Source organism: Pyxicephalus adspersus, chromosome 6 (assembly GCF_032062135.1).
Source record: "Pyxicephalus adspersus chromosome 6, UCB_Pads_2.0, whole genome shotgun sequence".
NCBI lineage: Eukaryota > Metazoa > Chordata > Amphibia > Anura > Pyxicephalidae > Pyxicephalus > Pyxicephalus adspersus.
In genome coordinates, this window is record NC_092863.1 from 64,961,635 (window position 1) to 64,986,270 (window position 24,636).

A 24,636-nucleotide genomic window follows, 5' to 3' on the forward strand; every position below is an offset into this window, starting at 1 on the left:
TTGCACAGACATTTGCAGGTGCTGTAATAGTGAGTTGGGTGGCTAAGTATAACCTGTTTTCAATCAAACTGGTTACTTCCACTTAAAAATGGAAATCTCTCATTTACATCATGGGTTGAAACAAAAGATATTTGCTAGAAAATAGTCCAAGAAATTAAACAAGCAAGACATCAAGGAATTAGGCTACTAATCTGCAGCTAAGGATGGATTTATGTTGTTTTTTTTTTTTGTTTTTTTGGTGTGTTTACACAGAAGTTTAATATAAACTGTTTTATTTCCCTAAGGTGATGGGGTCTGCTACTTTCCTAAAACAAAACATTCTGCTTCTAATACCAATACCTTTTGTAGATAATGAGGCCTGTGTGCAAACTATACAACAAATGTGTTCTGTTTCATGGCTGTGCATGGACAGTTGAGCAGACTGCTTCTAATGAGTACAGGGAATTTGTCTCAAATGTGTCAAAAAAACTCGATTGGGTTCCTTAACACTGTAACTAGTTTGTATGTAATGTTGGCTGCATTCAAGGCAGACCTTAGTGATGTCCTGCCTTGTAGTATAGTTGGTGAGATACAGAAACGCAGACCCAAAATAGAGATTTTTGTTTTATGATGTGTACCTGTGTTCACATCTTTATGTCATCACATGTTTAAAAAAAAAAAAACAGCTAGAGAGGGCCACATATTGTGTTTTGCAGAAAAACACACAGAAAACAAAACATTTGAGTCAAAAAGTTTGCCTAACATTGTCCAACTAGTTGCACACCTTTTTTGTAAAAAGTAACATTTTTGATGTTTGCCCAAAAAAACAAACTGTATAAACACAAATAAAGGCATTTGTTCTCTACAGAACTTTTTTTCTGCTTTTTTTTCCATAACTTGTTAGCTCTGCATTAGCTCTGAAATCAGTTTGTCAACTGCTTGTATTTCATATGTCATTTTGCATTCCTACATACAAATCTTTGCTCCAAATAGTTTTATATATTTATCCATCATTTTTTTTACAGAATCATTTAAGATGTATGAACCAGGTAAGTAACATTTACGATTGTCAGGAAAATAATCAGCAAAAACAATATTGACTACATCAGTTCTACCTAAATTATGAACTGGTAATTGGCTTTTTAAGAACAGATGCATGCTATTCAGAAGCAGGACCAAAGTTCATGTAGCTCTTTGCACCTTTCTAAAAGGCTTTGCTCTTTCACGTGATGTCAGTGTGTAGAGAATATCAAGACATTATTTTTCACTTATATCAGCACCCAACAATGCTATGACAAAAAAAAACAATACCAGTTAGGAAACGGTGTACCCATTTATTAAATCTACCTAGAGCCCACACCCTAAATGGAGCTTAGTATAGTAAGCCAAAACTTGTGAGTGACTTTTGAAGTATTCTGCCTGTGTCTCAAAAATAGCAAACCTAAAGTATTAGAGAATTAAAGTGGAACTAACCCTTAATTATACTCGCCTGACCCTATTCCATTGTGGCCATTTTCCTTTTTCTCTTACTTATTCTGATCTTTCTAACTATACAAAAAGAAATCCCCTTCAAAGGTAATGCATATATTAAACAATGCCATATTCCTAAATAATCAGAGAAAAATATTATTCCTACTTCCCATAAGTGGACCCTAGGAAATTACTGTATACCCATATCAAAAGAATAAAAATTACATTTTATTTAAAAAATGTACTTATAAAACATAATGTCAACATATACAACATAAAATCAATAAAAAGACTATCACATGGCTTTACCTCACAATTTGTGCACATTTACAATAAATAACTATGAAACGTATTTTCTTTGCATCCCAATGCATTTCTCTGCAGCAGCTGCTTCTTCTGGGGACTTGATAGCAAAACAAAAAAGCAAACAAACATACAAAGCACCAAGGTGATGTTAAAGTCCTGGTCAGTCCCATACTGCATAAAAGGTAGGTATTATGGAGAGCTCTGCATTAATGTCAACCTTTGTGAATCAAAGGTTGTTTGATATGCATACTTCTGCCTGGTCCCACCATCCACCCAACAAACAAGCATGCCAATTCTTCTTCCTCTTCATTCTGATTTTTGGCCAACTTGATTGGCTGGGCCCGGGAGAAGTAACTCCCATGCATTTCCAGCAATCACAGAGAAAGCTGGGGTGTACTGGATATCCCAACAACAAACGCTGAGTTACACATGCCAATCTCTGGGATTTTTGACAGTAGAAGAGAATGATCAGCCAGGTAGGAATGCCTATACAAAATGGGACATCACCTGTCCCTTTTTACAATAAACCCTGTCGGTTTGGCAAAAAGAAAGCAACTGTTGAAATTACCAGTCAAGGAGGAAACAGACATCTATTGCTAAAAAGGCATCATTCAATAGCTTTGTGACTACTGCTGGCTCATCACCTTGTGGTAGAATTATTAGACCTGACCTAGAACCTAAGTGAAGCATGGCATTTTACCCTCAAATGAGAGATATTGAAAGTAAAATATACCATGTGTTGCTGGTTGTGTTGGATGTACATATGGTGTCCATAGATAAGTGATGCTGGGAAGGGTGAACGTTAAGAGAAATAAAAAAATTTTGAGCAAGCTCCATTACTCTGGTTCTGTTCTCTACTATCCTTGAAGCATCTCTTGGGGTTCACATCTCACAGGCTCATATAATAAACTGAAAGATGGTTGCACGTCTACGTAAATACTCAAATTTGCACAATTTAAGCCCCTGCTTAAAATTTAAAAAAAAATTACTGGCAATGTAAATGATTACCCCTTAAATAAAAACAGAATTAGGCTGTGCATGTGCTTATCTCCCAGCTGCAATAATTGGTTTAGGAGACAAGGCTACATTGGACTGTTTTATTGCCTATGAGGGTACAGGAGAAAAGGGAGGAGATCAAACCCTTTCTTTTACCCATATGTTTCTGCGTGTGTGTTTTACTGGTTCTTAATGTGCTGAAAGATTGCTCTTAAACCCCTCACCAGCAGAGGGTATGTTTAGATACTACAAAAGCTTTTCTGGCTTTAAAAAAAATATTAGGATCACATTGTTCACAGACTGTAAAATGAAAGACACCATTCATACTTGTGTATTGCGGCAAAGCACCTGTTCTATGTTCATTAGTCTGCAATGCAATTCACACCGCCAAACGACTGAAAAGAAAAATAAACTTTTTGGTCAGGACATTAATACTTTGCATTGCTGGTTTGAGGAAAAATCCCCCTCTCAGAACAAGATAGATTCTGATAGTTTAAATCTATAGGTTGCTACATTTTATTGTAACTCTTGGGTATGATAATTGTTTATTAAAAAAAAAAAAAAAAACAGCTGTAACACAATTTACCTTGCCAACAGTCCATATCATATACAAATCCTGAAAATGTGGAAAAAACTATGCTACCCCCAGTTTGTCTTTGCTTTTTGTCATTGCTAAAGAGGGCATCAATAATGTCACCCAAGATGAATGGTTGAGCGCGTTTTGGCCATATATCTGGCATGTGTACAGTGGTACCCGGACATCATTTAGCAATCTGTACTGGAACGACTGATTAGGATCGACTGATGTTTACTACTATGAAGAAGAGCACAGTGGGGTGCTGCTCCCTTGCCCAACTTCTTGTTTTCCAGAACAGCATTGTGTATACAGTGCTTATTCATTCATGTGTTACTAGAAACAATCACAAAAGATTGTTTCCAGTAACTGGAATCTGACACATTGTCTTAGTGTCTGTAGCAAAAAGAATATCGTAGTGTAAGGGGAACACTATTTAGTAAAGAGTATATCCATGTATTCCATATTTTAGAAATACCTTTTTTGTACTTATTTGGTAGAGAACCACCTAATTACCTCTTCTTCAAACATGGGAAACAGTGACAAGCCCATAATGCTACACCAAATCAAAAAACAATCTTAGCTTAGCTTTTGTACTTAGCTTAGAGTACAAAAAGTGAAGACTGCTTGGGCTTGTACTGACAAGTTTTCTTGGAAATTATCTTCTATGAATTTACACTTTACTTAGATACAAAGTAACCTGCTTTACTGTCACAGGTTTATTCTTTCCCACAGTGATGCATTGTACTGCTTTCTAGTTGCATCCTAATAATATACAGCCAATACAGTAATGGAAAGTATCTTTTTGGAATCTGCATACGTACAGTTGTGTTCAGAATAATAGCAGTGTGTTTAAAACAGGGAATAAAGCTCAAATCCTTATAATAGCTTTTATTTCCATACACACAATTGCATTGGGAACAGTGCATATTCTATTCCAAATCAAACCATTTAACAAACAAAATGTATCAAATTTGTTATTCCTTTACAGAAAATGAAGAAATAGAATTTGAAAAGAATGCAGTGTGGTGTTCAATTAGTGAGGTCATTCATTCTGTGAAAAAAAGGAGGTCAATTGCAGCCCCAATTTAAGGAAGGAAATATATCCTATGTATTGTAGCAGTACTTGAATTCTGACCTTCTGGAACTTTTCAGTGTGCTGTCAGTCTAACAATTCCTATACTAGGGGACTGCACTGTGACGCCCTTATCAGATTGTATTAAATTGCTCTCTCATCGTTCACCATGCATCTCAGCGTGGGCCACTGACTAAGCTGGATTGGTTAAAGTAAAACTTTAAAATGCTGGTGCTACTATGTTGACCTTCTGAAAACACATATTCTCCGGCTATTATATTGACCTACTGTCTTCCATATTGTCACTGATGTGGAATGAGTATGGCCATCACAAAAATCAGACTATCATACACTATCATACAAGTTTTCTTTAACAACACTGGAGGCCATGGATCTTACTCTGTTGTCTGACTGGACCACAAACCACTGTTTTATCATAAATTTACTCTTCATCTAAGTGCAGCTTTGAATGGCAGTGAAAACAAAAGTGATGGTAGCAGAGCCACTCCTCTTCCTCTTCACAAGATCTACGTGTACAGATCATAATTGCTCAGTTCTGTCAGTTTTTTTCCACTAATAGAGGAAGCAAATAATTTCTTCCTACTTTGTATCAACTGTGAAATCAAATCCAGAAAAGTCTGTGATCTCTGGGTGGAGCACATGGAGTATGTAATCTTACTGAGCTGCATAAATACAGGTGAGTCACACCAGAAGGCCAGGATGTCTATAGATGAATTCACACTTGTACCAACATGTGTAATAGACAGACAACTTTGTGGGTTGAGAGTTGCCTGCTTTACCTATATGTGGTACAGTATTTTCCATACATGATACGTATAACTGGTTAAAGTAAACATTTACAAAGCATGGAAGTGTTCTTTAGCTCCAGTAAGTGTGGCTATAATCAAGTGAAGTATGTAATGTCTGTGTGTTATATATACATCACTACTACTGCTGATGCCTTTCCTAATTTTTATAGTGAACCTTTACTTATTTAATAATATTTACTGTAATTGGGGTTTATTATGTACCATGATCAAGAGATCAAACAATTAAAGTAAAAGTAATTTCACTGCTAACACTCAGAGTATGCTACAATAAGCAAATATTGTAAGCATATTTGCCCATTATGGCAAACTTACCTGTCAAAGTGCCCAAACCCCTTCCCCCAGCTGTGGGTGGCTGCAATGTCCCTTGTCACAGCTGTTGTCATCTTTGCCTGGTCTTTTTTGGGGGGTTTTGAAGTCTTCAGACACCTTTGTTGGCCAGGAGGGAATTGCATAGCACATGTGTATGCACAAGTCCTGATATGAGGACAGAAGAGACCTGATAGTCTCCTCTGCCTCTAAAAAAAACATCTGTCAGTACATTTTCTCTAAGCAAACTTTATGTATTCCTCGTGTTCATCTGAACCTTTTTTCTGCTTTGGATATAGTGGGAAGGTTTAGAAGCACTGTCAGGTTTGTATTGTTGTCAGTGTCCCTACTGGGGTGATACGCTTCACCTACTGCCAGGATACACAACACTGAAATATCTGCACAATGAGAGAAAAATCATACTTCAATGTCTAGTGTCCACTTTGGTAGCGGAGCTAGATAATTAAAAATTACCCTTGCATTGTTGTCGTCCCCTAAACTGACAGAAAACACTTTTATTTAGCCTATTCTGTTCCCTCTTAAGACTCCTCTGTGTGACCAGTTCCCTGAAGAGCCACCCATTAGATGCAGGATCTAACTTCATCACATGAAAATGTAGGACCAGACGTCCTGCACTGTATGTGAGGACCCCGAGAGTCTGTCCACATCCTGAAGTATTAGATAGTGTTGGCTGTTACAGGTGTGAGGGATAAGGTGAGGCCCCTTTTGAACTAACAGTTGCAAACCATTGTTGTTAGTTGCCCCTCTTTAATACCGTATGGTTAAACACTGCAGTCATTGCACCAACCACAGTTGAACCTCATCTGCATTTAATTAACCTCTGTGTCAGAGTGAAGGCCACTACGATCAATGGCAGGTCTGAGTTTAGCCTAAAAGTGCTTTAATATTTTTGGCACCATAAGCAAAAACAAGCCCCCCGAAATTTTTATTATTCTAGTTCAGCTTGATGCCAACTGTTTTCAAATCCGTAGCCAGGGATTCTGTCTAAGGTCTGCACAGCATTCTGGAAGACATAACTGTCTGTAGATACTCAGCTAGACACTAATCAATGGAGATTTATATTGTAAATAAAGACTTTAAATGTAACAGAACTCACCTAATGCATGTCAGTAAGGAAAAGAGTTTTATTTTCAAGAAAAAGGGCTTGTCTGGCTATTTTCTGAATAGATGTGCAGCTAAATCTGATATTTTAGCCCAGCATAGATGTTGGTGAGTTGGGTTTCCCTTTGGCATTGCATAACTATTACAGCTTCCAATCTTACAGTCTGGAATCAATGTGAGGTCACGTGCTTCACATGGCAAAGACTGCAGTAAGGCCAAAAGAATTCTGTTCCAGCAGGTGGAATAGAAAGTCCTGGACAGATATGACAATTTGGGTATTGATTCAGGCCATGAAAATCATAACATCAGTTTTAGGTAACCTGATGTTCAAAAAGATATAATGTGTTGTATGTTAGATAGGTGTGCAAATGTACCATTTGATGACGTCCTGTTAGGCTGTATGTTTTTATTTTTTACTTACATTGATTATTATTAAAATAAATGTCACTCTTCTTACTCGAAGATGTTTAGCTTGTCTAATGCTAAATTCTGGAAGTATGATAAAATTACCTTTGCATGGGGCCTCCCATCACCCACCCCGTTCCCCCGCAGACAGCAAGGGGTGAATGCTTGCTTTCGTCTAGAGTACGATTACAAAATGACTTTCCCTTAGTCTTGCAGGCTTTGTCCCCTCTGTGCCACCAGCGTGCAAAACACAAAAGCCAGTCAGCCTGTCTAAAAAATGTAAATAATTGCATGCACAATTTAAATATAAACTTATTTTTTTTTATTACAATGCACTATTCATTTTAATAGTGGCCCTTGTATTTGTTTCAGGTTTTATGAACAGATTTTTCTAAATTATGACTACAACCTACAACTGCAAGTTCTTTTTTGCTAATGAACAGCAGTAAAGACCAGAAGGGGGTGCTCTGCTATCATATACTTTGTTAACAATACTAAAAATTGTGGAAGTTACATTTATTTCCTGTACGTAAAAAAAAAATTGTAGCAAGTTGTTCTGGGCAATTGCCTAGTTTGCTCTACCCTAAAACCGGCCCTGGTGATGACACTAAAACCTGTCAAGATTACTAATCGTTCCCTACTTGCCTATAAAAAGTTTTGGCTATACTTTAAAGTCTCTATAAAAAACAAATCTCAAAGCAGAAAGAAAAAAATATTTTTCAAGCAGATTTTCAGCTAGCAGGAAATTTGAGTTGAAGTGGAAAGTAAATTTATTCAACATGAGTGAGCTAAGAAATGCTAAGGAGATAAAATTACCTCACACAAGAAAAAAAAAAAGAAATGAAGGGGATTCTTCTCTTTTATGCAATTCCCTTGGACTATCTTAAAGGGATTTTTGTTAAAGAGACATCACCATTGTGTTCTATATACACAACATTTTAGGGGGATTCATTAAATATTCACATGGAATGTATATGTAGATTGTAGTACCGTATATTCCAGATTCATTTATATAAATGGCAAAAGCAAATTGAATAAAAATAAATCATAATAATTTCACAATCATTCCGACGCTGGAGAGATCGGCGGACGATGACCGATGGAGGACGACGCTGGATGAGCACAGGGGGACCAGGTAAGTGAAAAATCTCGGGCTTAACCATCCTTGCAATTTTTTTTTGCCCGAGCGAAGGTCGGGCTTAACTGCAAGGAGGTTAAACTCACGTGGATTTGGTCTTAGAGTTGAATGACAACACTTACACATGTTTACATGTGAGTGATTTGTTTAAACACATGACAACTGAAATGACAACACAGTGTATAATCTGAATTAAAATGATTCATGAATATTAGATTGCATAACAACTCAGACAGACTTTACACTCAACAACTATTCACTGAGCTTCAACCCTGTAACAGAGTACCCCTTTATAATCAATAATATCTTTGAAATCAGAAATGTTTATTTATTTTATTTTATTACAATTGGAGTCAGAACATTATTTACAACTTCAGGTACCCAATAGTTGCTTTTGACTTTAAATTGCCTTTTCTCTCTTTTTTATGTATGTGTATTGCCAAAAGAGACAAAGTTGGCATCTAAAGCATAACCATGGGGTCTATTTATAATTCAGTAAATCTGACTTTCATCAAAACATTCTCTGGTGGAGAATCTTCCAGATCCTTGTTTATCAGTGGATTTTCCACCAGGGAATGTTTTGGTGAATGTCAAATTCATATGTTTACTAAACATACGACTGAAGTGTGTAACATAATGAATGGTAATTAGGGTACTTATCAGATGGTTCCTAGGTACATGGTGGGCACTCTTTTGTTGCTTAGTAGACATGGCAGCTGTGTGCTTCACTGCAAAACAAACACATAATAAAAAAGATGAAGAATTTTACAGAATTTATTTGTATACTAAACAACACAACCTGCCAATGTGCAGAAAATTGGTTTAGTAACCAGTGGCTGTACATTTTACTTCAGATTGACTGATCTGATCACTTTATTGGTTCAGAAAGTAATCTGGAGTGTGTGTGTCAGCCCTTAAAAGATAACTAAACCTGGGTACAAAAATGCACTGTATTGCTGTTTATCTTTCCTTCATAAGCCATATTGTTTCAGGCTATGTTCTTGTTACTTCCTATCAGATGATCTAGAAATAAAAGCAATCCTACCTGTTTTGGGTACGTTACTAATCCTATAGCTCCTCCATGAGATTGAGATGAACATAATCAGAAGTCCAGCCTGGGTGTCTCCCACCACAAATATAGTGGAAGAGTGAGCATAGCCCAGGAACAGAAAGTGCTATTCACAGGATTATCAAGTAATAATAAAGCCTAAAAATAATACAGGACTGAAATGTGTTATTTGATAAAGCTCTAGTCAACCACTAAGGAGCTGCCATAAGAACATACCATCCATTTAGATTTTTCAGCTTTTCTTTAGCTCAGGTATAGTTTGCAGAACACCACTATATTGTGTGCTAAAGTTATAAAATGTAAATTACTGTTCATATATGTGAACACAAATGCAGTTATTACAAGGTGATTTAAAAACTAAGTACAATGGAAGTATTTCATATGATTAGTTACTGGTAAGAAAGAACATACATTGTACACATAATGATATACATGAAAGGTTATATAAAAGTACCTTTTATGAGAAGGCATACATAATATTGTAGCAGCAATATTAAGTCAGTACATGCCCTAATTATATTTCATAATACTAAGTATATGTATTTATAGCTCTGTGTATAAAGTTTTACGTTGCGTAACAAGTATAGTCATCTGTACCATATTATCTTCACAGAAGTTAAGTGTACCATGCACTACAATGGTAACATGTAAAACTTCTTGCTGATCTACAACCAGCACATATCTGAATCTATTATTCCATAAGGGATTTGCATAGGCAGGGTCATCTCCAGGTTTATGGAACTTTTAGGCTGCTAGGAGCTTGGTAAATCTTTTTTTTTCTGTTTAAATGGATAAAGCGTTGTTTAGATGATTAGAGGATTTTCCACATTTACTACCGGTGTGATTCCCACTGGAGTACTTTTAAGCACCTCTGTCTGTAAGAAAGCCCAAGGGCCAGCCCAGCAGATACTGAGCGGGGATTATATTACACAGATGACATGAAGACTCCATGGATTCCCTAGGACTATGTACTGCATCAAATGCAATTTGTTTACAATGTATAAATAGTCTAGCAGCCTTCACAACTAAGATTTCAGTTATAACTTTTCAAGCACCTGTCTGGTACTCATGTTTATATTGGGCATGATGAGTGTGAACTTTGCATACAGTGGAAACAGTCAACTTTGTCCCAAATTTAAAGCTAAAAATATTACACAATCTGATAAAGTCAGTGAATAACTGACTGATAGTTGCGTTTGATACTCTGTATCACTCTAGAAGAACCATTGCTCTCCCTTTCTGCTTAAATGACTAATAGGCAAAGAGCATTAGCTAAATCTGTACCAAATTGTGCATTTGTACATTTTTTCCCAACTGTAGCATATGTATTATTGATTTACTTGGCTGTTTTTGTTTAAACCAGCAGGCTTTTACATAAGAGCTCTGCATACCTACATCACTGGAATTCTAAGGGAACTGCAACATCTAGGGATTTATTTAAAGATAAGTGATGATCAGATAACAGGTTCCTTGCCTTTTTTTCTCATTGCTACTTTTAAAATCACCAGGCAATCCATGAATCATCCTTATCATATTTAACCTGATTGGCTGATCAGAAGCTCTAATAACTTAAATGGAGTAACTAAAAGCCATTTTATTTACTACTATCAGAGACCATAGATTTACATTGCAACCATGGTTGCCACTTTTGAAAAATATATATTGTGACCTATGGCAAGCACTTTATATAATAAAGTAATGGTCAAACACAAATAATAAAGTAGTGGTCAAACTGAACGTTTCGGTGCCATCGATAAAGTATTGAATTTACCATAAACTTCTCATGGTGAAACTTGTCGACAGGACAGAGTTAGAAATGCTTTGCAGTTTGTACACAGATAGTTCAAAAGGAGAGAAGATTTTGGTTTAAGATATACTTTTACAACTAATTCAGAAATAGTTAAATGTTTCAGCTGTTTAAAATATTTATATCATTTTAATGTGAGAATCCCAGGCTTTAACTGCATAAAGCTCTATAAAATTGGTTTTGGAGAAAACTTATCACACTAAATCCTACTTTAAAGTCAGTACAGAAAATGTTCCTAATAAAAACTGCATAATCCTTTTATTGCCTAGTTTTATATATCTAAATTATAGCCTTTAAAGAGAGAATGCAGGATTTAGACAATTTTATTGTAACTGTTTTTAAAGTATTTTCCCAGATGTTCCTTTTTACTGTAACCTTCAATAACCCTTTTGTGGTCATTGATGTCTCGATACCCAGGACAAATTTAGAAACAAAAGCTGAACTTCAGGATAACATTTTATTTTTCATGTACAGTCCATTAAATATAATATACTGTTCAATAGAGCAATTGCCAATAGAATTTTGTTTACCTTAAGCCTAGAGTCAAGGAGGATACATGTAGAATCATTTATAATCAAATGTTTAGTGTTCTTGTGTAGTCCATGCTAGTCCATGAGTTTAGGGCTGTCCATTGGTATTTTAAATGTAATTCTTGGTAAAAAGATCATAAAGGTCAACTTTTATTTTATTTTTCAACCATATTGTAATAATTTGCTGTTTCCTGTCCTGTAAATAATGGCTCTGGTCATACTAGGGATAGAGGTAGGTTAGACAGGCCCAGCAATATTCAGAACACAAGAAATGTTGACTAATAAATATAGAATGTTATTAGATGAAAACAAAAATGTTTACAAATAACAAATTCATTGCAAAGCAAAACTGACCCAAGGTAAAACATTGCCCAGTTGTGAACCCACAACCATAGGCATATGCTCCAACAACCATTACATCACAGGAATTCCTTGTATTATGATACATGTGTTAGACTGGCAGGGTGGTCAGCCATTAACCTAAGACTAGACTAAAAAAATAAATAGTTATTTGGGGAGAGCCAGAGATTAATGGAGAGGACTTGCAATTTCTTGAACCCTATCACACAAGACATGAGATTTGCTCTGGATACCCAATATAGCTTCTAATGGTCGCATGTTTCTAATGGTCGTATGTGAAGAATGAAGTGTGCAGGGCAATAGGACTAGTCAATTTCATGGCAGGTGAGTACTAGCTTCAAATGTAGAGGAAAAAAACCTGGGTTTCAGCTTTACAAAATCACTATGACTAATTTGCACACATAAAAAATTATATCATATTTGAAAGTGGCATATGCATCCCATTCATTTCAAGTGGTTTTCACTATCAAAAATTTGAATACTTGCTTGTCCTACTGGCTGATGTGGTTCCTTTTTCTAGTTTGTACGACCTGCATCGATGTACAAGCCAGCAGGAAGAACTACAGCAGCTGGAGGGAGAGCTGACCCAGTGACCACAAAACTAGGAGCTACTCTGATATGTACTCTTGTGACAATGGGAACCCCAGTCAAAAGCTAAGATTGAGAACCCACAGCCCTTGTGGTTTCCCAAATTTTTGCTGGTTCTTAAAGTGTAGAGTGTATATAGATATATATTTGGCATGTGGCATTGTATCAGGTGGTGTTAATATAAAGATTGCACATTGGAAGAGGCTAATGTGTAATTCAGGGAAAAATAAAATGAAACATGTTCAGTAAATCTTTGTAATACATAACAATTTTTAAAAAGTTTGTCTTCAAAAAAATCGCTAAGTACAGAAAAATATTTGCAATCACTTTCACAAATCCAGGAGCTCTTAGCTTCCTGTAGTGAGCCAACACTGACATATCACATCTTTTTATAAATCCTGCCTAGTATAAACTCTTGTGTTTATATAAGATATTTTCATGTGTCTCACTGGACTCTAGCTAGAAAACAGTATTAATGTTCACCATAGCATCCATTCAGAAAGAAGGGGTCAAGAATGAGCTGGAACTTGACCTTGGCGGGCCCTACCTAAATTAATACATTCTGGGATCAGTTCCTTTTTATATCACTCTTCACATTTAGTATTAGAACATGTTTTCCTATACACTCATAGCATCTAAATTGATCAAATATTTATCCTATATAATTTCTGTCTAAGATTTTCTGCTATATTGCACTTACTTTACGCTTCTCCACATCTAGTTTGATAAAGTAAATGAACTTTTGTCTATTTAGGACACATTAGCAGCCGACAATGAAATAACATAATGGGAAACGTAAATCGACGAAGAAAACCTCCATTAGATGATGGCAGAGCAGATAAAATTCAGATCACTGAGGAAGAACCCACATGCTCCTCAAAACATAATTCAGCACAAGTTTTGACAACACAAATGTGCTCTTCTCTTGAACTCAATGAAGAAGTGTTTTACAAATTTGTGATTCTTCATGCTGAAACAGATATAAATGAGGCCATAAGAATGAAAGATTTGCTGCAAGACAATTTCAATGTTAAGCCAGGAATTATATTTGCAGAAATGCCTGCAGGGCAGTATCTACTAAAAACCCTGGACAATGCAGTGAATGGATCAGCCTGGACTATTATACTACTTACCAAGAACTTCCTAAAAGAGACATGGTGTGAGTTCCAGTCCCATGCCACCTTAATCAATTCCATTAACATGTATCATAAATATAACACGGTGATCCCTGTGAGACCAAAAGACAATTACCTGCCAAGAGACAAGACACCTTTTCCACTAAATCTCTTTAACGCTCTGGAAGAAAAGAGTCCAGAGTTCAGTTGTCTAGTTGAAAGAACCTTTCAGGAGTCTATATATCAGAAGCATTATGCAACATGGAAGGCTGAAAAAGAGAGCATGGAACAAAGGGAAACATAACATGTAACTGTATCTGAACATTATATACATACATATCTATATTTGTTGTGGACAGGATATTGTTATACAAATGAATCATCTATTCCAGCAAATCTATCACTAGGTTGTAATAAATTGTTCTAACGTATAAAGTGTATAATGTACTTTCACAAGCATTGCTTAAATTGCATGAAATACCTCTTTACAAGATTGGCGATTCTATTATTCTATTTCCATTCTATTTTATAGAAAACCACATTGTAGAATGGATAATAAACAGTGGACCAGGTTTCCTTTTAACTATTTCTAGTACACAGGAGGTCTGCATGCTAATTGCTTTGCTCTCTGTAATTTATGGGAACTTTTTTTATACTGTATCTAATGTCAAAGTTTTTCATTTGAAGTAGGTGAGAAATTAATATTATTATTATTAGGCAGTATTTATATAGCGCCAACATATTATGCAGCGCTGTACATTAAATGACAGACAGTACACAGGAGGAGAAGAGCACCCTGCCCAGAAGACCTTACAATCTAAGAGGTGGGGAAGCAGCACACAATAGGAGGGTGGGCTTTGTTAGATTTTTATTGTCTGTTTCCTCACTAGGGAGAATTATTCTATCTGTACTAGTGGCTACTGGGATCAAAAAAAAAAAAACGCAAAGGTAGGTAAAAGACCAAATTGTTTACAGGATAAGAAGTGGAGGTAAATATTTCCAATAGGACACAGCTAGAATAAATACTGTACCTTATTTTGACTTTACCTTACAGGAAAGCTTAACACTGAAGTCCAGGAAATATTCAGATCTAAGGGTGCTTAAAAATTGCCTTAACCTAAATAGAAAGTACTAACAGCAATATGTGGGTTATGTTTTACGCCTTATTTCTAATAAAATGTTTGATATGGGCTCCTTTACCCAAATTAGCCAAAACATAAATTCATCTGCTTAACATTGTGTCATCAAAATAGATTTATTCATCTAAAGCCTGAAATCAACACTTCTGAAGGTGGCTGGTGGATTTCTAAATGCACACTACCTTCATCGTCATTCCTTCTTTACCATAGTGGATCCTGCTTCCAGCTCTTTCCAGATATACAATGCTAATGCACCTGACCTGATTTTAAACAAAACATGAATAATCAGACCAAGCCATTGTCTTTCATTGCTCAGTGGTTCAGTTCTGCTGCTCATTTTCCCATATTAGGCCTTTTTTGGTGTTTTATAGAGAATGGCATGACTAGTTTGCAGCTAGTTCCATAAGCATGGGCATACATGAACCTCTTCATAGTTCACAAGTTTTCCTTCCTTGAATCACTTTAGATACTAACCACTGCATACCAGAAACACCCCACTAGATCTAGTGGTTTGGCTTCTGTCCAACTCACTCAGATTTGGCAATTTTTCCTGCATTCGACATACCACCTTCAAGAACTGTTTGTTCATTTACTACATTTTATTATTTATAAGATAATCAACCTACTTTACCAGTTTTAATGTTTTGACTGATCACTCTGTTTTGGTATGAAGGAAAAGGGCACACTTTAAGGCTGTGGAAAGAATCTTAAGTACTGTAATTGGTGGTGAAAAACAGCACATAGTATACAGGCAGGCAATGTTGTCAATTAATCCTTCTTCATGTGTCTGGGACAAGATAAGCTGAATTTGCTAATATTAAGTAAGAGCCATTCTATTTCAATGCTGATTTGTTCATTTATGAAATTGTAACCTGCAAAGTCTGAAGAATCTTGGCAATATCTACCCCGGCTAATCTGCTATGTTTGTCATAGTTCCAAATATTCAGATCATGTTCAGCTGGTTGCTTGGCAGTTTGTGTTTTGTTTTTCTGCTTTGCTCACCAGGCCTGCACTAGGTGTTCTCTGTTCAAGCTGGAGCCCATGACTATTTTGGGACATCTAAAAATATGGAGCAACTTCATTATTTTTGATTGGCCTTACAAAAGCCCTCAAGAAGCTCAGTAATACACTTTGCCTTTTATGTGCCATACAATATATCTAATGTAAATATTCTGTATTTAGCTGACAGGCTATGGGTGTTATCATGTATTTTTGGAACAAATAATAGGGTTTCTTTTAAGAAGAAAGAATGTGAGGGTTTTTAATTTAAAGCATATGTTGAAAGAATAATAATGACACATTTTTAAACTAAAGTTTAATAGGGTAAAAATTAAAGAACTAACTATGCCTAAACTGAGGTGATGCTATCATTCCGCTAAAGGCAGGAGAAAATGATCAGACTATACATTGTACTTTTGTACGAGGTCACAAAGTAAGAAGCTGTATCTAGGGGATGGCATCTTTGAGTTATTAATATGTACAGGTAGTGGAAGTTTACCTTGTTGATCTTGGATAATGCCTAAACAAAGATGGCTCCATCCTTATAAAAAAATGCAGACAAGAGCTTTGTAAAGGGCAGCAAGTATTGTGAACACTGTAATATTTTTGAATGAACTAGTGTTATACTTGCATGGTAATTATCAAGTATTTATAATAACAATAACCTGTTCTCAAAAGCCAAATAAAAAAGACATTCAGAAACTGCAAGGAGTTTACAAAGGGCTATGAAATTCTTCCCCTGCCCCTATCTGCTAACACACTGGCCAGTTTTCGCACTTGTATCAAGCACTGCATCGTGGCAGGAAAGGTTGAGATTCCTTATACACGTAATGAAGTATATCACTGTTAAAAAAAAATAAAAATAAAAAAAAGTAAATTAATAAGCTAATTTATTTGTAACAACTTTAAGCCTTCTTACCTTTAAAACAAACGTCTGCCCTATTGAGGAGAACCTACACTTAAAATATGCAGATTGTTAATGATTATCTCTCCTTATGAAAATGCTAGTTGCCTGGCTATTGTGCTTTCTCTTTGGTTCTAATGCCTTCTGAGTGTTTGACCCAAAACAAAAGTGTGTTAAAGGTAGTTTTGTCCTCAGTGTCCTCACCCAAGGTCTGGGTCAGTGGCTCAGAAAGTATTGGGGCAAGTAACAGACTAACCACTTGTACGAGGTTAGTATTGGTGGCCTACAGAGTGTAGTTTTCCTTCAATATAAAGGGCACAGGGGGAAGGTCCACAGATTATGCTGAAATATGTTCAATGCATTATTTTGGCACAAAACTGTCAAGGGAAAGTTTTCCAATGAGGCATAACTAGCAATAATCAACTGGGAGACATTGTAATCCTCTTTCGTTTTATTAAAAAATAGAAAAGTGCTTAGTAAAAGCAAACTGCAACTCCTTCCAATTCAGTTGACCATGTTTAGGCTGTTTGTGCCAAAGAGCAGTTTATTAGCTGATCTGGGGCTTCCCTGGTTCTCTATGTGCATGATCTGGACAGACTACCCATCCTGGAAACAACAGTAAATCATCCCTGTAAAAGTAGCACTTTTTACGAAGCACTGACTACTGAAGCAATAATCCATAAACTTCGCTTGGACACTCTTAACTACTGGACCAAGCAATAATTCACAATCTTATCAGTGACACATTCCTACACTGACCTATTGCTCTAGCTGAATGACCGGCAGTGAGTCCTTCAGCTGGACTAGAGCTCTTCAAATATGTAAAGGGTAAGTATAAATATACTATGAGAACATTCATTGGGTATCATTGAAGTTTTTTTTCACAGTGACTTTCACATTTTAGATACTTGCTCTTCCAATTTGGCTAATTGAAAAAGTCATGAATTTAGCCACCATAATCATCCCATCACTCTGGGTAACAACGTCTAAGATGTCAGCCACCTAGGGAGTGTGGCTTTTAATCCAATTTGTGGTGTCATGAGAGGCAGCAATAAAGTTGAACCATTGTGTAGCATTGCAAAGTAGAAAGCAGATCATGCATCTATAATGAGAACATATTATTATTATTACCAAACAGGATTTATAAAGTGCCTACATAACGCATCACTGTATATTAAATACGGGTTGCAAATTAAAGACAAATACAGACAGCGACACAGGAGGAGAGGACCCTGCCCCGAAGAGCTTACAATCTAGGAGGTGGGGAAAGTAACACACAATAGGAGGGGAGATATATAGTAGTGGGAAGTAAGGAGGGTTTTAGGAGACCGGAGAAGATGGGTCCGCAACTTTGAAAAAATGGGTTTTGAGTGGTCTTTTAAATTACAGAAAGTAGAAGCAAGCTGAATATAATGAGGAGGACCATTCCAGAGAGTTGGGGCAGCTCTAGAAAAGTCTTGGAGCTGTGTGTGAGATGAGGTTATGAGTGAGGAAGTCAGTAGTAGGTCATTGGAGGAGCGAAGAGAGCAGATAGTGGAGTATTTTTTTACCAGGTCAGAAAGGTAAGGCAAAGCACAGGAGCTTGAATTTGATTCTAAGGTGAAATGGAAGCCAGTGAAGGGAACTACAAAGAGATGCAGCAGAAAAAGAGCGGTGGGAAGGATGGATTAGTCTGGCTGCAGCATTCATAATAGATTGTAGAGGAGAGAGTCGGGTTAGTGGAATACCAGAGAGGAGGATGTTACAGTTGTTCGGAATGAGAGATGATCAGAGTGTGTACAAGGAGTTTGGTGGTCTCTGGGGACAGGTAGGGGTGAATTTTGTAGATGTTGTGCGGTGAAAGTGACAGGACCTGAAAATGTTCTGAATATGGGGGGTAAAAGAGAGGGCAAAATCAAAGGTAATGCCAAGACAATGTGCCTGAGGGAAAGGAACGAATAACAGTGTTGTTAACAGTTAGGAATTTGTCAGGGGGAGATTTGGAATTTGAAGGGGGGATGAGTTCTGTTTTATCCAGGTTGAGCTTCAGGAATCGGTCAGACATCCATGATGATATGGCTGACAGGCAGCACGAGAACTTATCCAGGACAAGGGAGACAAGTCAGGGGTGGACAGATAGATTTGAGTGTCATCAGCATACAGATGGTACTGTAAGCCAAGGGAGCATATGAGACTACCGAGGGAGGAGGTGTACAGAGAAAAGAGAACCGGTCCAAGGACTGATCTTTGGGAAGCAGCACCAGAGAGGAGATTGGGAGAGGAGGACTTACCATGGAAAGAAACTTGAAATATAGATAGGTCAGATAGGAAACAAACCAAGAGAGAGCAGTGTCACTGATACCAATGGAGCGCATGATTTGTATAAGAAAGGGGTGATCAACAGTGTCAAAAGCAGAGGACAGATTAAGGAGAAGGAGGAGTGAAAAGTTGCCTTGAGACTTAGCTTTGATGAGGTCATTGGCCACTTTAGTAAGGGCTGTTTCAGTGGAATGGGCAGCTCGAAAGCCAGACTGGAGAGGGTCAAGGGGAGAGTGGGTGCTCAGGTAATCAGTGATTCTTTTGTAGACAAGGTGCTCAAGAAGTTAGGAAACATATGGGAGAAGGGAGTTAGGACAGTAGCTAAGAAGGTATGTTGCATGTTTGAAAGTCGAGGGGTAGATACTAGTAGAAAGAGAGAGGTTGAATAGTTTGGTTAGGGTGGGGGCCAGGTTGGAGGAATGGGCACGGAGTAGATCAGAGGGAATTGGGCAAAAGTGGACAGGTAGTAGATGGAGATGATGAGAGAAGAGAGGAGACTTCATCCACAGTAACAGGGCTGAGGGAGGTCAGTGATGATTTACAGGTGGAAGGGGTGGGTATGGTTGGAGTGGCCCGGTGAGCAGAGACATCATGTCTAAATTTGTCAGTTTTATCCCCAAAGTAGGTGGCCATCTTGGGCAGAGAAGGTAGTTGTGAAGGGAGTAGATGTGGGGTTTAGGAGGGAGTCAATTGTTGAGAAGAGGCTGCGTGGGTTGGAAGCTTGAGAGTAAAAGAACATGGAGAAATAATTTTGCTTGCTGACAGTGAGTTCAGTGCTTATTAGCACCAGCTCTTAATCATCATAATCTTACTCACCATACAAACCATAATCATCATTACCTCTTACTCACTCAGAACTTGGAGTGCTCCTTTTCCCTCTGACACTCTGGGTTGTGGGTAGACCCCACAATCTTATAATCCAGGGCTACTGGTCCTGCACTGAAAGAGATAATGCCAGTTTGTCACTGTTGCATGAAGCACCTCAGAGAAGATGTGGTGCTGACCAGGTGCCTACCGGATAAGCCTGCAAACATAGAATAAGGTAGCCCTTATAAAGTGTACAGGTGCCCATGCTACTTGCATTGTTACAGATATATATATATATAATATACAGTTAGGTCCATAAATATTTGGACAGAGACAACTTTTTTCTATATTTGGTTCTGTACATTACCACAATTGATTTTAAATGAAACAACTCAGATGAAGTTGAACTGCAGACATTCAGCTTTAATTCAATGGGTTAAACAAAAAGATTGCATACAAATGTGAGGGGCTCAAAAGTAATTGGACAAATTTAAAAGCTGAAAATAAAATGGTATATTCTAATACTTGGTTGAAAACCCTTTGCTGACAATGCCAGAGTGTAATCTTGAACTCATGGACATCACAGGATTGCTGGGTTTCCTCCTTTTTAATGCTCTGCCAGGCCTTTACTGCAGCGACTTTCAGCTGCTGTCTGTTTGTTTCAACAAGTGAAATGCATGCTCAATTGGGTTCAGATCGGGTGACTGACTTGGCCATTCAAGAATCTTCCACTTCTTTGCTTTAATAAACTCCTGGGTTGCTTTGGCTGTATGTTTTGGGTCATTGTCCTTCTGTATTATGAAATGCCTCCCAAATCAATGTGACTGCATTTAGCTGGATTTGAGCAGACAGTATGTCTCTGAACACCTCAGAATTCATTCGGCTGCTTCTGTCCTGTGTCACATCATGGATAAACACTAGTGTCCCAATGCCACTGGCAGCCATGCTTTAGATCATGAGCTGTTCGACGCCATCTCCATACTTTTTCCTGCCATCATTCTGGTAAAGGTTGATCTTGGTTTCATCTGTCCAAAGAATGTTTTTCCAGAACTGTGCTGGCTTTTTTAGATGTTTTTTAGCAAAGTCCAATCTAGCCTTTCTATTCTTGAGGCTTATGAGTGGCTTGCACCTTGCAGTGCACCCTCTGTATTTACTTTCATGCAGTCTTCTCTTTATGGTAGACTTGGATATCAATACGCCTACTTCCTGGAGTGTTGTTCACTTGGTTGGCTGTTGTGAAGGGGTTTCTCTTCACCATGGAAATGATTCTGCGATCTACCATTGTTGTCTTCCGTGGACGTCCAATTTTTTTGGCGTTGCTGAGTTCACCAGTGCTTTGTTTCTTTCTCATGATGTACTAAACTGTAGATTTTGCCACTCCTAATATTGTAGCAATTTCTCGGATGGGTTTTTTCTGATTTTGAAGCTTAAGGATGGCTTGTTTCACCTGCATGGAGAGCTCCTTTGACCGCATGTTGTCTGTTTACAGCAAAATCTTCTACATACAAGCAACTCCAAATCAACTCCAGGCCTTTTATCTGCCTAATTGATAATGACATAAACGAAGGAATTGCCCACACCAGCCCATGAAATAGCCTTTGAGTCAATTGTCCAATTACTTTTGAGCCCCTGAAATGACGTGATTGTGTAAAAAAAAGGGTTTAGTTCCTCACATTTTTATGCAATTTAAACCCACTGAATTAAACCCAATGTTAAACCCACTAAATTAAAGCTGAAAGTCTGCAGTTCAACTGCATCTAAGTTGTTTCATTTAAAATTAATTGTGGTAATGTACAGAACCAAAAGTAAGAAAAAGTTGTCGCTGTCCAAATATTTTTGGACCTCATTGTATTTAAATATAGATGCCAGAGAGCAGATTACCGCAGGTTCCAAACAATGCTCTTTTTATTGTAGATGTAGGAACATGTCAAACATGATGATGTTCTTCCATTTCATATAAAAATTAATGGAGTCATATGTAAAGCCCACACAAAGCAATAGCTGATTATGCAACACTGAATGTCTGGAACTGAAGGTGGAGTCACTCAGATAAACATTGTTAAATATTCCAATTATGTAAGTAATAATTACTATTTTCTTTAAACAATGTACAGTATTTGACATTAAACTTTCATATAAAAACACAGAAAAAAATCAGTCAATAGTTTTTATATGTTAGAGTGGAGATGTGTGCATACCTTTATCCAAACATTTTCTTTTTTTGTGAATTTTAACATGTACATTTACACCCAGATTTGTGAGTTAAGTGTTAAAACCAAAATGAAAAACATATTCTTTAATAATTCAGGAAACTTCCCTTCCCCCTCTACCAAATCATGCAATACCTAAACATATCTGTTAATTATATTAATTATCATGCCACTTTTTATTACATACTGATATTGCATATTGAAATATGATTCTCATGAATTAGAAAACCTTTTTGGATGTAAGGTTTAGGGTTACTTGTATAATGCAAAAAAAAAAAAAAAACAAACAATTGACAAACTTGATTTTTAGATAAAAGCATTTCCAGACAAATTATAGAAGCAGACATTGTGTATTTCCCTCAGAGAATTATCATATAAAAGGGTCCTTAGAAGGGTTAAAAAAAACAAAAAAAAGCCCAAACATTAATCAGCTAAGAAGGCTTTTACTTAGCTTAGCTTTTTTTGTAATATTTTGTATTGGCAGCGCTGGGTTTATATCTATATAAACAATCACTTGTATCTCTTTCTTGTTAAGGAGCCATGTTGCCATGCTTTTTTACCCCCAATTTTTTTTAATTTTCTCTTTTTTAATACCAGGTTCAGTTATTTTCAAATATTTTTTATTCTGTATTTTCAGCCTTACTAAAAGTGAGAAATCTTATAACCAAAGCATAACCTAGTGCATCAAATATACAATTACACAGATAACAAAAAATGTATCTATGACAACACCAAATTTACCACCATAATTAAAGGTCACTGTCGAAGGTCAACAAGATTCTAAACTAACAGTTTTACGTAGATATTTTCTTTTACAAAGGATTTTTTTTAGGTTTCAGGTTCTGGAAAGGTACAGGTATTTATTTGTAAAACAAAACTTCTGTTTATCTATCTTTATTTTTATCTATCTAGCAAAAACACTGATAAAGAATAATTTATACTGTTATAAAATATAAAATTCCATTAACTGCTCTGGTGAGGAAAACACTGATAAATTCACCTAACCCCATTCTGTCACAGGGCTCGCCATTTTCTTCCTTATTCTCTTCCTAGATTTGATCTTCGGCAATCATGATTGGCCGGGGGCAAGGGAAACCTGTGATTGCCAGGTAACCACAGATCAATTAGGCAGCTAATAATGTTTATTGCAAAAGGGACATTGCCTGTCCCTTCCTGAAATACTGCCCTGCCTGTTCCAAAATAAGTAAAATTGTAACTTTAGTTCCACTTCAAAGACAGGGCTTGAGAACATTAAGGCCCCAAAAAGTTTGTTTTTTGGAACAATTTATTTCCGAGACTCAAACAAAAATAGGGTGGAGAATTTGGAAATGGTATCAGTTGGTTCTTTAAAATGTACTGTCCACTAAAGTGGAAGGTCCACTTACATTCTCTAGGCCCGCTCTCCAAATCACCTACTCTTTCTAGGTGACAAATGCAGTCAAATATTAGAATTTAACCACATTTACTGCACTCTTTCCCATTGCCAGGCATTACTGCCCTTTTTCAATGCTCTTTTTTCAGGATTCTTAGGGAACATAGAGCAAGGGGAAGACACAATGTCAATTGCAAGTGTGTCTTTTTGTAACATTTTAGCTGCTCACAGCTGTCCCACAGAAAATCTTCCTGAAGGACAGTGACATCATCCTTGCCTATGAACCACAGACAAACACGGTGGGGTAAGTATATTTACATTTTTTTTTCTTTTGAGGTGCCTTTTTTACAGCTTAGAGTAGAAATTTGGGATGTGGGCCATAGCCAAATGTAAAAAAAAGTGCATGATTTTCTCTATAGCAGGATTATAGGCATACCTTTATTTGTCCATAACCAGTCACAGGACATCTCCATTTCCTTTTCACAGCTAACAATATTAATTTTAGTTCAATAGTAACATTCCACTCTGTGGTCCATTGTCTTTTTCTGTGTCCCTCCTCCTTTGCTGCCACATGCCTTATACGTATGATCAATGACTCCTTTTGCCTAACCAAAAGTCCTCCCTGGTCCAATGCCTTTTTCAACATACTATACCCTTAGGTGATCCTCCTTTTCCCACAGATTTCATAGCAACAGAAATAAAGAGTTGCATCCTTCCTGCACGTTAATTTATTTATGGACAGTTCTCCTAACAATAACATGTAAGACTCTTATTGATTTGCACAGATAAGGCCCTGGCCTGACCATGATAACAGTCATTAAAGATCTCTTTTAATATGCCAAGTAGAGAAGAGTCCCTATGTCTAGGCAGAAAAGTCTTTTTAATTGCAAATCTCCAGACAGAAGACTAAACATCCTTATCCAAAGAAAAGGTTCTCTACCTAATCCATACTACAATAATATTGTGGAGGATTACCTTTAAATGGCAGGCTGGCAATGAGGTTACTCCAGGTGACAGCATTTCTTAAGGGGTTATGCCCATATTTATTAAGCCAAAAAATGGCAAACCGATGTTCAGGCCTGCTTCAATACCAGTTCTTCTCTCAACTCAGGCCAAAACTCAGATAAAATGGCTCAGACACAGCAACTGCTGCTTAGCACCAGGTGTGCTAAATAAGTATGGGCCTCCAAAAAACATGGAAACTGAAATTGAGGATCCACCCCCACCCCATTCTTGC

The 24,636-nt window shown here is 37.0% G+C and overlaps 1 protein-coding gene across 1 annotated transcript; it reads left to right on the forward strand.

Moving 5' to 3' along the window:
- The first annotated feature begins 4,974 nt into the window (after positions 1–4,974).
- On the forward strand, positions 4,975–14,163 carry TICAM2 (TIR domain containing adaptor molecule 2). The gene is made up of 2 exons (XM_072416067.1): positions 4,975–5,097; positions 13,310–14,163. The coding sequence occupies exon 2, from the start codon at positions 13,342–13,344 to the stop codon at positions 13,972–13,974; it is 633 nt and encodes a 210-aa protein (XP_072272168.1). The 5' UTR covers positions 4,975–5,097; positions 13,310–13,341; the 3' UTR covers positions 13,975–14,163.
- Positions 14,164–24,636: the final 10,473 nt, after the last annotated feature.

Excerpts from the sequence above, each read along its gene's own strand:
- TICAM2 (XM_072416067.1), top strand. The coding sequence starts at position 13,342 with ATGGGAAACGTAAATCGACGAAGAAAACCTCCATTAGATGATGGCAGA.